At 46.3% G+C, this 12,500-nt stretch overlaps 1 protein-coding gene across 1 annotated transcript in view; it reads left to right on the top strand.

Annotated features, from left to right (window-relative positions):
* Positions 1 to 9,822, top strand: part of LOC118383557 (dystrophin-like) — a gene marked incomplete at its 3' end in the record, with an annotated part of 21,339 nt that extends 11,517 nt beyond the window's left edge. Inside the window, exons 10-13 of the mRNA XM_052512905.1 lie at positions 148 to 265; positions 948 to 1,159; positions 8,089 to 8,243; positions 9,633 to 9,822. Of these exons, the coding sequence (XP_052368865.1) occupies positions 148 to 265; positions 948 to 1,159; positions 8,089 to 8,243; positions 9,633 to 9,822 (675 nt within the window). The remainder of the gene's footprint in view (positions 1 to 147; positions 266 to 947; positions 1,160 to 8,088; positions 8,244 to 9,632) is intronic.
* Positions 9,823 to 12,500: the final 2,678 nt, after the last annotated feature.

The following is a 12,500-nucleotide window of genomic DNA, read 5'->3' as shown; positions in this document are numbered from 1 at the left end:
TTGAGAACACAGGCACTGACCTGGCTCAAATACATGGCTCAAATACATGGCTCAAATACATGGCTCAAATACATGGCTCACATAGTTGTAAATACTTGCCATCCAGATATTCATTGAAATGTTCTGTCTCTGTCTTGCTGTCTGTAGGGAGCACTGGGGGACATGGAGCGGCGGCGCCCCCAGCTGGAGGGTCAGCTGACTGCAGCCCAGAACCTGAAGAACAAAACCAACAACCAGGAGACACGAGCTGCTATCACCGACCGCAGTACGCCAACCACAACCATTACTTACTATGCTTACTGACTGCAAACGGACCACAAACTGACCACAAACTGACCGCAAACTGACCACAAACTGACCGCAAATTGACCTCAAACGGACCACAAACTGACCAACTATCACCAATGATCTGACCACAAACTGACCACAAACTGACCACAAACTGACCAACTATCACCAATGATCTGACCACAAACTGACCACAAACTGACCTCAAACGGACCACAAACGGTCCACAAACTGACCACAAACGGACCACAAACTGACCACAAACTGACCACAAACGGTCCACAAACTGACCACAAACTGACCACAAACTGACCACAAACGGACCACAAACTGACCACAAACTGTTATTACTAAACACAAACTCATCACTGACTCCATTAATAACCACAAACTATCAGTATGGCCTGTTAGAGAACCTTGTTTCAGCCCAGTCGCTGACTGAACAAACTAACTGATGTACTAATGATAATGACTAGGGATTTTGGATGCAGGGAGATTTGTTGATCAGGTGGGTTGTAGTCGATCTCACTCAGTGTGTGTGTGTGTGTGTGTGTGTGTGTGTGTGTGTGTGTGTGTGTGTGTGTGTGTGTGTGTGTGTGTGTGTGTGTGTGTGTGTGTGTGTGTGTGTGTGTGTGTGTGTGTGTGTGTGTGTGTTTTAGTTGACAGGTTGCAGACCCACTGGGAAGAGTCACAGGGCAGACTGGCTGATAGACATCAACAGCTACAAAACATGCTGCAGGACTCCTCTGATTGGTTGGACGCCAGGAAGGAGGTTGAACCTCTCATCAAACGAGCCAATGACAAGCTGGAGTCGTGGCAGGATATTTCCTACACCATGGATGCTCTGAAGAAGCAAAACACTGACCTCAAGGTTACACACACATGCACACACAAACACACACATACGCACACACATATGTGCACAAACACACACATACACTCTCTACCCCTCTCTCTCTCTACCCCTCTCTCTCTCTCTACCCCTCTCTCTCTCTCTCTACCCCTCTCTCTCTCTCTACCCCTCTCTCTCTCTCTCTCTCTCTCTCTCTCTCTCTCAATTCAGTGTGCTTTATTGGCATGACGTAACAATGTACATATTGCCTTTGGATATTTACAATATGAAGATAATAGGAATCAACATTGTCAACGGGACGACAGTAACACTAACCAAGGGTCAAAACAACCAGACATTGAACAGTAACACTAACCAAGGGTCAAAACAACCAGACATTGAACAGTAACACTAACCAAGGGTCAAAACAACCAGACATTGAACAGTAACACTAACCAAGGGTCAAAACAACCAGACATTGAACAGTAACACTAACCAAGGGTCAAAACAACCAGACATTGAACAGTAACACTAACCAAGGGTCAAAACAACCAGACATTGAACAGTAACACTAACCAAGGGTCAAAACAACCAGACATTGAACAGTAACACTAACCAAGGGTCAAAACAACCAGACATTGAACAGTAACAATAACCAAGGGTCAAAACAACCAGACATTGAACTGTAACACTAACCAAGGGTCAAAACAACCAGACATTGAACAGTAACAATAACCAAGGGTCAAAACAACCAGACATTGAACAGTAACAATAACCAAGGGTCAAAACAACCAGACATTGAACAGTAACAATAACCAAGGGTCAAAACAACCAGACATTGAACAGTAACACTAACCAAGGGTCAAAACAACCAGACATTGAACAGTAACAATAACCAAGGGTCAAAACAACCAGACATTGAACAGTAACAATAACCAAGGGTCAAAACAACCAGACATTGAACAGTAACACTAACCAAGGGTCAAAACAACCAGACATTGAACAGTAACACTAACCAAGGGTCAAAACAACCAGACATTGAACAGTAACACTAACCAAGGGTCAAAACAACCAGACATTGAACAGTAACACTAACCAAGGGTCAAAACAACCAGACATTGAACAGTAACACTAACCAAGGGTCAAAACAACGAGACATTGAACAGTAACACTAACCAAGGGTCAAAACAACCAGACATTGAACAGTAACACTAACCAAGGGTCAAAACAACCAGACATTGAACAGTAACACTAACCAAGGGTCAAAACAACCAGACATTGAACTGTAACAATAACCAAGGGTCAAAACAACCAGACATTGAACAGTAACACTAACCAAGGGTCAAAACAACCAGACATTGAACTGTAACAATAACCAAGGGTCAAAACAACCAGACATTGAACAGTAACACTAACCAAGGGTCAAAACAACCAGACATTGAACAGTAACACTAACCAAGGGTCAAAACAACCAGACATTGAACAGTAACACTAACCAAGGGTCAAAACAACCAGACATTGAACAGTAACACTAACCAAGGGTCAAAACAACCAGACATTGAACAGTAACACTAACCAAGGGTCAAAACAACCAGACATTGAACTGTAACAATAACCAAGGGTCAAAACAACCAGACATTGAACAGTAACACTAACCAAGGATCAAAACAACCAGACATTGAACAGTAACAATAACCAAGGGTCAAAACAACCAGACATTGAACAGTAACACTAACCAAGGGTCAAAACAACCAGACATTGAACAGTAACACTAGCCAAGGGTCAAAACAACCAGACATTGAACAGTAACAATAAGCATAGAGGACTTGTGCAGGTTGATTGGTGGCAGACAGCAATGTAGTGCGCTGCCAACCCACAGCTCTCTGCGTCCTCCCCCAACAGGACGGGTAGCCTATCCTCATCAGAGAGGTCTTTCAAACCTTGAATAAGGGTTTCAAATTTGAGAAAATGACACTCTCTAATTGTTTTATATTTTTTACATTTTGTCAGGAAATGCAGCTCTGTCTCGGGTTCTGCTGTGGTGCAGTGGTTGGACAGCCTTTCCTCTATAGGGAGCCAGGTTCTGCTGTGGTGCAGTGGTTGCACAGCCTTTCCTCTACAGGGAGCCAGGTTCTGCTGTGGTGCAGTGGTTGCACAGCCTTTCCTCTACAGGGAGCCAGGTTTTCCTGTGTCTACCCTTCTCAATGGCAAGGCTGTGCTCACTGAGCCTGTACTTTGGCAAGGTTTTTCTAAGGTTTTGATCAGTAACCATGGTCAAATAGTTAGCCACGGTGTACTGTCCATTTAGGGCCAGATAGCACTGCATTGTGATTTGTGTTTGGGCTTGTGTTTCCCAGTGAGCAATGTAGTTTTGTTTTGACTGTGTTGTAATTTGGTTTATTCTGATTGATTGGATGTTCTGGTCCTGAGGCTTCAGTATGTTAGTAGAACAGGTTTGTGAACTCAGGACCAGCTGGATGAGGGGACTGAGGCTTCAGTATGTTAGTAGAACAGTTTTGTGAACTCAGGACCAGCTGGATGAGGGGACTGAGGCTTCAGTATGTTAGTAGAACAGTTTTGTGAACTCAGGACCAGCTGGATGAGGGGACTGAGGCTTCAGTATGTTAGTAGAACAGTTTTGTGAACTCATGACCAGCTGGATGAGGGGACTGAGGCTTCAGTATGTTAGTAGAACAGTTTTGTGAACTCAGGACCAGCTAGATGAGGGGACTGAGGCTTCAGTATGTTGTACATGTGTTGTGGGGGTTTACTGCCAGGGCCCAGGTCTGGCAGTACTGCTCTAGCAGGTCCAGGCTCTGCTGTAGGCCATGTGCTGTGGGGGTTTACTGCCAGGTACCAGGACTGGCAGTACTGCTCTAGCAGGTCCAGGCTCTGCTGTAGGCCATGTGTTGTGGGGGTTTACTGCCAGGGCCCAGGTCTGGCAGTACTGCTCTAGCAGGTCCAGGCTCTGCTGTAGGCCATGTGCTGTGGGGGTTTACTGCCAGGTACCAGGACTGGCAGTACTGCTCTAGCAGGTCCAGGCTCTGCTGTAGGCCATGTGCTGTGGGTGTCAGCAGGCATTGGTCATCAGCAAAGAATAGGCGTTTAAGCTCACCAGGGCTGAGGATTTATCTAGAATAGTGGCCGATTCGCTGATGTAAATATTGAAGAGTGCAGGGCTCAGGTTGCAACCCTGGCGAACCCTCTCTCTCTCTCTCTCTCTCTCTCTCTCTCTCTCACTCTCACTCTCACTCTCACACACACACACACACACACACACACACACACACGCACACACACACACACACACACACAGTTGAGCATGTGCAGCACGGAGTGGAGATGATTCCAGGAAGGTAATATGTGTAAAGCTGTGAGGCGTCTCTCTGATAAGGACTAGATGAGGAATCCTCATCACTACAGTATAACAGGATGAGAATGTAATGAGACTAGAGTAGCAAAGCCTGGAATACTGAATATTACAACAGGCCCTGTTCTACCACACTGCTCAGCAACGTTTCCAGGAATCATGTTACAGTCCCTGTGTTGCTATGACTCCCTCTAGTACAGTCCCTGTGTTGCTATGCCTCCCTCTAGTACAGTCCCTGTGTTGCTATGACTCCCTCTAGTACAGTCCCTGTGTTGCTATGACTCCCTCTAGTACAGTCCCTGTGTTGCTATGACTCCCTCTAGTACAGTCCCTGTGTTGCTATGACTCCTCTAGTACAGTCCCTGTGTTGCTAGATTCCCTCTAGTACAGTCCCTGTGTTGCTATGACTCCCTCTAGTACAGTCCCTGTGTTGCTATGACTCCCTCTAGTACAGTCCCTGTGTTGCTATGATTCCCTCTAGTACAGTCCCTGTGTTGCTATGACTCCCTCTAGTACAGTCCCTGTGTTGCTATGATTCCCTCTAGTACAGTCCCTGTGTTGCTATGACTCCCTCTAGTACAGTCCCTGTGTTGCTATGACTCCAGTCCCTGTGTTGCTATGACTAGTACAGTCCCTGTGTTGCTATGATTCCCTCTAGTACAGTCCCTGTGTTGCTATGACTCCCTCTAGTACAGTCCCTGTGTTGCTATGACTCCCTCTAGTACAGTCCCTGTGTTGCTATGACTCCCTCTAGTACAGTCCCTGTGTTGCTATGACTCCCTCTAGTACAGTCCCTGTGTTGCTATGATTCCCTCTAGTACAGTCCCTGTGTTGCTATGACTCCCTCTAGTACAGTCCCTGTGTTATGACTCCCTGTACAGTCCCTGTGTTGCTATGACTCCCTCTAGTACAGTCCCTGTGTTGCTATGACTCCCTCTAGTACAGTCCCTGTGTTGCTATGACTCCCTCTAGTACAGTCCCTGTGTTGCTATGACTCCCTCTAGTACAGTCCCTGTGTTGCTATGACTCCCTCTAGTACAGTCCCTGTGTTGCTATGACTCCCTCTAGTACAGTCCCTGTGTTGCTATGATTCCCTCTAGTACAGTCCCTGTGTTGCTATGACTCCCTCTAGTACAGTCCCTGTGTTGCTATGACTCCCTCTAGTACAGTCCCTGTGTTGCTATGACTCCCTCTAGTACAGTCCCTGTGTTGCTATGACTCCCTCTAGTACAGTCCCTGTGTTGCTATGACTCCCTCTAGTACAGTCCCTGTGTTGCTCCCTCTAGTACAGTCCCTGTGTTGCTATGACTCCCTCTAGTACAGTCCCTGTGTTGCTATGACTCCCTCTAGTACAGTCCCTGTGTTGCTATGACTCCCTCTAGTACAGTCCCTGTGTTGCTATGACTCCCTCTAGTACAGTCCCTGTGTTGCTATGACTCCCTCTAGTACAGTCCCTGTGTTGCTATGACTCCCTCTAGTACAGTCCCTGTGTTGCTATGACTCCCTCTAGTACAGTCCCTGTGTTGCTATGATTCCCTCTAGTACAGTCCCTGTGTTGCTATGACTCCCTCTAGTACAGTCCCTGTGTTGCTATGACTCCCTCTAGTACAGTCCCTGTGTTGCTATGATTCCCTCTAGTACAGTCCCTGTGTTGCTATGACTCCCTCTAGTACAGTCCCTGTGTTGCTATGATTCCCTCTAGTACAGTCCCTGTGTTGCTATGACTCCCTCTAGTACAGTCCCTGTGTTGCTATGATTCCCTCTAGTACAGTCCCTGTGTTGCTATGACTCCCTCTAGTACAGTCCCTGTGTTGCTATGACTCCCTCTAGTACAGTCCCTGTGTTGCTATGATTCCCTCTAGTACAGTCCCTGTGTTGCTATGACTCCCTCTAGTCTAGTTAGAGGAACAACTGATATGAATGTTCTTCCATCCTGGATCTTCATTTGTTGAGTCAGGTGTTGTTGCTAGGTGACAACTTAAACTCTAGTTAGAGGACTTCCAATCAGAGCCGTGTATTTAGAGGGTCTCTGTCTCGGCTTCCTCTGGGCCACTAGAGGGTTGTTACTGTGTATGAGGGTGATGTTCTGTATCAGAGCTGTATATTTAGAGGGTCTCTGTCTCGGCTTCCTCTGGGCCACTAGAGGGTTGTTACTGTGTATGAGGGTGATGTTCTGTATCAGAGCCGTATATTTAGAGGGTCTCTGCTTCCTCTGGGCCACTAGAGGGTTTTTATTGTGTATTAGAGGGTTGTTACTGTGTATTAGAGGGTTGTTACTGTGTATGAGGGTGATGTTCTGTATCAGAGCTGTATATTTAGAGGGTCTCTGCTTCCTCTGGGCCACTAGAGGGTTGTTACTGTGTATGAGGGTGATGTTCTGTATCAGAGCTGTATATTTAGAGGGTCTCTGCTTCCTCTGGGCCACTAGAGGGTTGTTACTGTGTATGAGGGTGATGTTCTGTATCAGAGCTGTATATTTAGAGGGTCTCTGCTTCCTCTGGGCCACTAGAGGGTTGTTACTGTGTATGAGGGTGATGTTCTGTATCAGAGCTGTATATTTAGAGGGTCTCTGTCTCTGCTTCCTATATTGTTACTGTGTATGAGGGTGATGTTCTGTATCAGAGCTGTATATTTAGAGGGTCTCTGTCTCGGCTTCCTCTGGGCCACTAGAGGGTTGTTACTGTGTATGAGGGTGATGTTCTGTATCAGAGCCGTATATTTAGAGGGTCTCTGTCTCGGCTTCCTCTGGGCCACTAGAGGGTTGTTACTGTGTATGAGGGTGATGTTCTGTATCAGAGCTGTATATTTAGAGGGTCTCTGTCTCTGCTTCCTATATTGTTACTGTGTATGAGGGTGATGTTCTGTATCAGAGCCGTATATTTAGAGGGTCTCTGTCTCGGCTTCCTCTGGGCCACTAGAGGGTTGTTACTGTGTATGAGGGTGATGTTCTGTATCAGAGCCGTATATTTAGAGGGTCTCTGTCTCTGCTTCCTATATTGTTACTGTGTATTAGAGGGTTGTTACTGTGTATTAGAGGGTTGTTACTGTGTATTAGAGGGTTGTTACTGTGTATTAGAGGGTTGTTACTGTGTATTAGAGGGTTGTTACTGTGTATTAGAGGGCTGTTACTGTGTATTAGAGGGTTGTTACTGTGTATTAGAGGGTTGTTACTGTGTATTAGAGGGTTGTCACTGTGTATTAGAGGGTTGTTACTGTGTATGAGGGTTGTTACTGTGTATTAGAGGGTTGTTACTGTGTATTATAGGGTTGTTACTGTGTATTAGAGGGTTGTTACTGTGTATTAGAGGGTTGTTACTGTGTATTAGAGGGTTGTTACTGTGTATTAGAGGGTTGTTACTGTGTATTAGAGGGTTGTTACTGTGTATTAGAGGGTTGTTACTGTGTATTAGAGGGTTGTTACTGTGTATTAGAGGGTTGTTACTGTGTATTAGAGGGTTGTTACTGTGTATTAGAGGGTTGTTACTGTGTATTAGAGGGTTGTTACTGTGTATTAGAGGGTTGTTACTGTGTATGAGGGTGATGTTCTGTATCGTTATTTTATGTCTTTATCTATAACTGTTTTCTGTGGTCTCAACAGCTGTTTGTGAAGGAGCTGCACCAGTGGCAGGGTCAGGTGGACGTGACCAATGACCTGGCAGGGAAGCTTTTAACCCTTTACTCTACCGACCACACACACAAGGTCACACAGATGACCGACGCCACGAACGTTACCTGGGAGCACATCAACAAACGGTGAGTCAGTCTGCTATTCTGTCAGTCAGTTGGTCAACCAGTCAGTCAGTTATTTAGTCAGTTAGTCAGTCTGCTATTCTGTCAGTCAGTTGGTCAACCAGTCAGTTAGTTATTTAGTCAGTTAGTCAGTCAGTTATTCAGTTAGTTAGTCAGCCTGTCAGTCAGTCAGTTAGTTAGTCAGACAGTCAGTCAACCAGTCAGTTGGTCAGTCTGTCAGCCAGTCAGTCAACCAGTTATTTAGTCAGTCAGTCAACCAGTTATTTAGTCAGTCAGTCTGGTATTCTGTCAGTCAGTTAGTCAACCAGTCAGTCAGTTAGTCAACCAGTCAGTCAGTTAGTCAACCAGTCAGTCAGTTAGTCAGTTAGTCAACCAGTCAGTTAGTCAGTTAGACAACCAGTCAGTTAGTCAACCAGTCAGTTAGTCAGTTACTCAACCAGTTATTTAGTCAGTCAGTCTGGTATTCTGTCAGTCAGTCAGTTAGTTAGACAGACAGTCAGTCTGTCAACCAGTCAGTTAGTCAGTTAGTTGGTTAGTCTGTCAGCCAGTCAGTTATTTTGTCAGTCAGTCTGGTATTCTGTCAGTCAGCCTGTCAGTCAGTCAGTTAGTTAGTCAGACAGTCAGTTGGTCAGTTAGTTGGTCAGTCTGGTATTCTGTCAGTCAGTTAGTAAACCAGTCAGTCAATTAGCCAGTCAGTCTGTCGGTCAGTCAGTCAGTTAATTAACAAGTCAGTCATTCAATTAATCAGTCAGTCAGTCAACCAGTCAGTCAGTTAATCAGTCAGTCAGTCAGTTAATCAGTCAGTTAATCAGTCAGTCATTCAGTTAATCAGTCAGTCAACCAGTCAGTCAGTTAATCAGTCAGTCAGTCAGTCAGTTAATCAGTCAGTCATTCAGTTAATCAGTCAGTCAGTCAGTCAGTTAGTCAGTCAGTTAGTCAGTCAGTTAGTCAGTCAGTCAGTCAACCAGTCAGTCAGTTAATCAGTCAGTCATTCAGTTAATCAGTCAGTTAATCAGTCAGTCAGTCAGTTAATCAGTCAGTCAGTCAGTCAGTTAGTCAGTCAGTTAATCAGTCAGTTAATCAGTCAGTCATTCAGTTAATCAGTCAGTTAATCAGTCAGTCAGTCAGTTTGCATCAGTCCCACATGCTCCTGAAAGCACTTCATCATGCTGTCTCTCAGTACACCTGAACACACACACACAATGCACAGTACATCTGAATGCACGCACACACATTGACCCTCACTGTTAGTTCTACTAAATTTCCCGTGACAGGCCACATCATAACACTGATGTATGACCCCAGTTTGCCCTCTGAACTTGTGACCTGTGTGTGTGTGTGTAGCGGTGCCAACAACAGTTTCTGTATATGTGTTCCTATTTGTGGATGTAGTGTTGGGGACCGTGAGGCGGCTCTGTCAGCTGCTCTGAGGCTGTTACAGCAGTTCTACCTGGACCTGAAGGAGTTCCTCAACTGGCTGACGGAGGCAGAGACCACCTGTAACGTCCTGCTGGACGCCTCACACAAGGAGAGGCTGCTGGAAGACCCTGAGGCTGTACGACACCTGCTGGGGCAGTTCCAGGTACTCACACTCAGTTCATACTGTAGAGTCAGTCACCTGCTGGGGCAGTTCCAGGTACTCACACTCAGTTCATACTGTAGAGTCAGTCACCTGCCGGGGCAGTTCCAGGTACTCACAGTCAGTTCATACTGTAGAGTCAGTCACCTGCTGGGGCAGTTCCAGGTACTCACACTCAGTTCATACTGTAGAGTCAGTCACCTGCTGGGGCAGTTCCAGGTACTCACACTCAGTTCATACTGTAGAGTCAGTCACCTGCTGGGGCAGTTCCAGGTACTCACACTCAGTTCATACTGTAGAGTCAGTCACCTGCTGGGGCAGTTCCAGGTACTCACACTCAGTTCATACTGTAGAGTCAGTCACCTGCTGGGGCAGTTCCAGGTACTCACACTCAGTTCATACTGTAGAGTCAGTCACCTGCCGGGGCAGTTCCAGGTACTCACAGTCAGTTCATACTGTAGAGTCAGTCACCTGCTGGGGCAGTTCCAGGTACTCACAGTCAGTTCATACTGTAGAGTCAGTCACCTGCTGGGGCAGTTCCAGGTACTCACACTCAGTTCATACTGTAGAGTCAGTCACCTGCTGGGGCAGTTCCAGGTACTCACACTCAGTTCATACTGTAGAGTCAGTCACCTGCTGGGGCAGTTCCAGGTACTCACACTCAGTTCATACTGTAGAGTCAGTCACCTGCTGGGGCAGTTCCAGGTACTCACACTCAGTTCATACTGTAGAGTCAGTCACCTGCTGGGGCAGTTCCAGGTACTCACACTCACAAACTGTTGATACTGTAGAGTCAATTCAGAGTCAATTCAGAGTCAGTTCTTAGAGTCAACTCATAGAATCAACTAATAGTGTCAGTTCAGAATCAGTTCATAGACTTAGTTAAGAGTAATTTCATAGCCTCAATTCAACAAAGTCAAATTGTTGAGTCATCTTTCAGTTGAGTCAGCTCAGCTTGAGTGGCATTAGTGTGAAGTGTCTCAGGGTGGGGGAGGTGTCAGTACAGTATGTGCAGGGTTTGTGAAGTGTCTCAGGGTGGGGGAGATGTCAGTACAGTATGTGCAGGGTTTGTGAAGTGTCTCAGGGTGGGGGAGGTGTCAGTACAGTATGTGCAGGGTTTGTGAAGTGTCTCAGGGTGGGGGAGGTGTCAGTACAGTATGTGCAGGGTTTGTGAAGTGTCTCAGGGTGGGGGAGGTGTCAGTACAGTATGTGCAGGGTTTGTGAAGTGTCTCAGGGTGGGGGAGGTGTCAGTACAGTATGTGCAGGGTTTGTGGTGTGTTCTAGAAAGCAGCCAGCAGTCTGACCCAGTCGCTCGTCCTCGGTACCTCGGTACCCTGCCTGCCATGTTGTGCCCCTCAATACCCCGGCTGGTAAGACAGGAATGTTGGGCCTGGCTGGGGGGGGCGAGACAAGGTCCAGACTCCAAGGAGAGTACAAAGACAGGACCCCCCCTCCCCAACTCACACTGTATTGTGGGTTGTGAAGAGACAGGCCTGTTCTGAGTTTGGAAAGGGAACATTTCTGACCCTCTGTGCAGCAGTAGTCGCCCACTTTCTCCACTCTCTCCCCCAGTGAACAACAGTCGCTGTGTGTCGGACATCAACCAGCCTTCTGTACCTCATTCTATTGGGTCTCTCCCTCTTCTCACACACATGCACACGAGCAGGACTACACACACACACACACACACTCACATAGGCATAGTGCTCATTGTAGCTCACGAACAAACACAGAAAGCATCTACACTTGATTGAGTTTGGCGACACAAGACATGTTTTCTTAGTTGTGTGAAGCGTTGCCTTAAGTGGATAATATGCTGCGCAGGAAAACCTACCAAGTTCAGGTTAGAGATTACAACTTACTGGTCACTGGGAAGGGTTTCTGTCCAGTACTGAGCGTGTGTCTGTGTATTCTTCTGTCCAGTACTGAGTGTGTCTGTATATTCTTCTGTCCAGTACTGAACCTGTGTCTATGTATTATTCTGTCCAGTACTGAACCTGTGTCTGTGTATTCTTCTGTCCAGTACTGAGTGTGTGTCTGCGTATTCTTCTGTCCAGTACTGAACCTGTGTCTGTGTATTCTTCTGTCCAGTACTGAACCTGTGTCTGTATATTCTTCTGTCCAGTACTGAACTTCTGTCCAGTACTGAACCTGTGTCTGTGTATTCTTCTGTCCAGTACTGAGTGTGTGTCTGTGTATTCTTCTGTCCAGTACTGAACCTGTGTCTGTGTATTCTTCTGTCCAGTACTGAACATGTCTGTGTATTCTTCTGTCAGTACTGAACCTGTGTCTGTGTATTATTCTGTCCAGTACTGAACCTGTGTCTGTGTATTATTCTGTCCAGTACTGAACCTGTGTCTGTGCATTCTTCTGTCCAGTACTGAACCTGTGTCTGTGTATTCCTTCTGTCAGTACTGAACCTGTGTCTGCGTATTCTTCTGTCCCAGTACTGAACCTGTGTCTGTAGTACTGAACCTGTCTGTGTATTCAGTACTGAACCTGTGTCTGTGTATTCTTCTGTCCAGTACTGAGTGTGTGTCTGTGTATTCTTCTCCTACTGAACCTGTGTCCTTCTGTCCAGTACTGGGCCTGTGTCTGTGTATTCTTCTGTCCAGTACTGAACCTGTGTCTGTATATTCTTCTGTCCAGTACTGAACCTGTGTCTGTGTATTCTTCTGTCC

The sequence above is a fragment of the Oncorhynchus keta genome, unplaced genomic scaffold, assembly GCF_023373465.1.
Source record: "Oncorhynchus keta strain PuntledgeMale-10-30-2019 unplaced genomic scaffold, Oket_V2 Un_contig_942_pilon_pilon, whole genome shotgun sequence".
NCBI lineage: Eukaryota > Metazoa > Chordata > Actinopteri > Salmoniformes > Salmonidae > Oncorhynchus > Oncorhynchus keta.
Note: the sequence above shows the minus strand (reverse complement) of the source record. Positions and strands in the feature narration are given on the sequence as shown.